At 29.2% G+C, this 3876-nt stretch overlaps 1 protein-coding gene across 1 annotated transcript; it reads left to right on the forward strand.

Annotated features, from left to right (window-relative positions):
• The first annotated feature begins 2274 nt into the window (after positions 1 to 2274).
• Positions 2275 to 3648, forward strand: LOC118042334 (uncharacterized). The gene is made up of 2 exons (XM_035049982.2): positions 2275 to 2766; positions 2859 to 3648. Exons 1-2 carry the CDS (start codon positions 2407 to 2409, stop codon positions 3489 to 3491), a joined length of 993 nt encoding a protein of 330 aa, XP_034905873.1. The 5' UTR covers positions 2275 to 2406; the 3' UTR covers positions 3492 to 3648.
• The last annotated feature ends 228 nt before the right edge of the window (positions 3649 to 3876 follow it).

Raw genomic sequence — 3876 nt, forward strand, 5'->3', positions numbered from 1 at the left:
TATAATTATGGATTAATTATTTAATTAAGGTATCTTAATTTACAATGTACATATATTAATTGTCATTTTACATCACAAATTTATTTGTAATTAATTGTTAATGAGATGCTTGGAGTTAGAAGAGGGTATGGATTTAAATTCCATAAGTTACACTTTCTCTCTCTTAGTATTGTCTCTTATTTGAAACTAGAGTATAATATTAAAACTTGTTTCACATATTTGACTTAGTGAGTTTATACAACTTTTATATGTGTGTGTAGAAATAATTTAAATGTTTAGAAATGATTAAGTATAATTTAATCAACATACTTATTATATATATATATATATATATATATATAATTGAAATGAGTTTTGATAAATTGATGTGTATTTTAATATGAATATCATATGAAAGATTTAGAATTATTATGCAACTCAACTGACTTTATTATTGTGTTAATTATTATGAAGACATTAATGATAATAATAAAATCACTAGATTTATCAATTAAATTAACACGTCACTATAAAAGTATTTTAAGTGTAAATCCCTTAAGGATGAATAATTATTCAAAACTTCAAGTTATATAACTCAATTAAACTAAAAATAAAAAATCATATTGAAAAATTACAATATTTATTATTAATTTGTTCCGTCGTAAAAACAGTTCTGGCTCCGCCACTGCATGTGGGGTTGAAATAGATCAAAAGCTAAAGAAGACAGCACCCAAATCGGAAAAAGAATCTCAGTCGAAGTAGTCAAACTTTTACAGCCCAGGAAACATAATCTAGCATATCGTAGAATAAAGAGCTAGCTGATTGTTTTGATTTATTTTCTTTCGTAAATACCATAGTTTTCACACTCAAGAGTAGGAACTGGCTTGGAAAAAATATCCCTCTAAATTCACCAGTCATAAAGTGAATTATGTTTTTAAAACATCTTCATGTTATTCTTTTTTATTTTTTAGATTAACCTAATCTTTCCGAGTTTAAATTAGGTTTGAACAAGTTTATCAAATCATTAAAATCATCACCCATTAATTAATCTAATTTAATAAGAAAGCTTATATTTATCATTATTGGGTATTGTAGCTTTCTTTACAAAATACTGTGGTTTGTAACAGTGTTTCTTCAAATAGTTTTTTTTCTATTTTTCTTTTCTTATGATTTTTTCTAAAATTATATTTATTAATTTTATTTTTTTTAATATAGAGTTGGTTGAGAATTTAATTTTTTTAATTTAAAAAACAAACATTATGAATTGCTATAGTGTTTCCCCACATTATTTTTTTGTTTTTTTATTTTTTTTTTATGATTTTTTTCAAAATTATATTTGTCGATTTTTATTTTTTTAATATTGAGCTAGTTAAAAATTATAATTAGAATAAAGCTAAAATATATGAGAAAAGCTATGTAGCTTTCCTCACAAAACACTGTGGATTACTACAATGTTTCCCTGCATGTTTTTGTTTTGTTTTGTTTTGTTTTGTTATGATTTTTTTTTTGAAATTACCTTTGTTGATTTTATTTTTTTAATATTGAGCTGATTGAGAATATAGCTTTGTAATTATTATTTTTTAAACAATATGGATTGTTACAATGTTTCCCCACATGGTTTTTTTTGTTATGATTTTATTTTAAATTGTTTTTTGTTGATTTTATTTTTTTTATATTGAACTTGTTGAGAATTTAACTTCGTAATTTTATTTTTTTAACAAATAAAGCTAAATCATGTGAGAAAAGTATTGTAGCTTTTCTCACAAAACACTATAGATTGCTACAGTGTTTTCTCATATGGTTTTTTTTTATTATGGTTTTTTTTTAAAATTATCTTTATCGATTTTGTTGAGGAAAAACACTATAGTTTTCCTCACAAAACACTATGAATTGCTATAGTATTTCTTCACATGATTTTTTAAATAAAAATAATTTACAGGAAAACTTGTTCAGGGATCATAAGTGTAATTATTTTTATTAAAATATCTTCATTTTATTCTTTTTTATTTATTAGGATAACCTGGTCGGTTTTTGAGTTTGGATTAGATTTCAACAAGGTAATTAAATCACTAAAAACATCACCCGTTAATTAATCTAATTTAACAAGAAAGCTTATATTTATCATTATTGGGTTTAACAATAATGATAAATATAAGCTAATTAAGGATTGTTTCATATATTTTAACACACTTGTAGCTAGAAATATTCTCTCAATCTCTCTCTTCCTTTTCCGCCCATCAGATAACGATAACGACAGATTCCTAATCATTCCCTCAATTCTATAGGAAACACCCATAATTGCACCCAAGAATAACCCTATTCGTTTTACAAAGAAAAGAAACTCATAAGAAGCTATTGAACTTCACTACTTTTCCTTCGATCTTGCAATATATCGTATTTGATTTTTATTTTTTTTCTCTTCCTATAATGGATCCTTCATGCAACCTTTCTGTCAAGGGCTTCTACAACTTGCTTACAAGAGAACTTGATGAACTTGATCAGAGTTTCCTATCTCATAACTTCATCTCGATTCAATTCCTTTCGAAAGTTCTATCCTCTCTCCAATCATTTTATTCCCAGTTAACGACTCTGGTTCAAAAGCTTCACCTCCCCGTAGGAGAGAAGTGGCTTGACGAGTACATGGATGAAAGCTCCAGGCTCTGGGAAGCCTGTCATGTGCTCAAATCAGGTGTTTTAGGAATGGAAAATTATCACTCTTCCGGCACCAATATAACATCCTCTATCGATGGCCTTCATCCCCATTTGAATGCACAGGTTTTACGTCAGGTTAGTATTTATATCTAATAAAGGACACAAGATGTTTCAAGCTAGCTTAATTAATCACGTATTTATGCATGGTTGTGATAATATTGGTGTAGGTTATTCGTGCAATCATGGGTTGTCAAAGGGAAATAAGAGGGTTGGAAGAGGATAATAAGAGCTTGATAGAAACAAGAGTTGAAGCATTATCACTGCAGTTTGAAGGAAACAAAAGAAACATGGTAATGACTGATCAATCGAGCTGGTTCAACTCATTCAATGGGTTTCGAGGTGTTCTGTACGCAATGAGGGTTGTCAACTCACTGCTCCTAATGATCCTGTTTGCTGGGCTAGTATACTGTTGGCCTTCTTCTTGGCAAGACGCAGCTGATCAGTGTGAGGAGGCTGGTTCAGCCTTTATGGCTTCAATGGCAAGGTTGCAGCGAAGAGTAGCAAGTGAGATGGAACAAATTGGTGGGCAATCATCAGCTTCCGAAGGGATCGTGCTTTATGAGTTTAGGCAAGCCAAGATTGCAATGGAAGAGCTCAAAGTAGAGTTGGAGAGTACTGTTGTGGATGATCAGTACGAATTAGAAATTGACATTCAGGACAAAGTTGACAGATTGAGGAGTTGCTTTGGATTGTTGGCATGTGGGGTTGAGTCCATAATTGGACAACTCGATGATTTCTTCGATGAAATAGTTGAAGGGAGAAAGAAGCTTTTGGGCATGTGCACTCATCAGCCTAGGTAGAGAAAACGTACTTAAAGAGAAGCAGCTTTAAGCTATATTTGTTTAGTGTTTCAAGTGAAAAAAAAATATATATAAAAGGAAAACAAAACATATTTAGATAATAGCATAAAACTAAATTTATTTTTATAATAGTTTTGAATAAATTATTATTATATTATTTTCTTTTTTTATATTAAAATAGTAACCGATCGCTACTTTAAGTAAAATACAAAGGATTAAAAAGGTGATATTTAAGAAATATGTGAATACTCTTCTTTTCTTTTTTCTACACATTTCTTTGTTTTCTTTTCCCTCTTCAACAAGTCATTACTTTATTAACTTGCGGCTAGAATAGCTGTGAAGCACTAGGGAGTAGGGGTTTCTAGTTTCTAAAAAGGAAAAGCTG

The sequence above is a fragment of the Populus alba genome, chromosome 1, assembly GCF_005239225.2.
Source record: "Populus alba chromosome 1, ASM523922v2, whole genome shotgun sequence".
NCBI lineage: Eukaryota > Viridiplantae > Streptophyta > Magnoliopsida > Malpighiales > Salicaceae > Populus > Populus alba.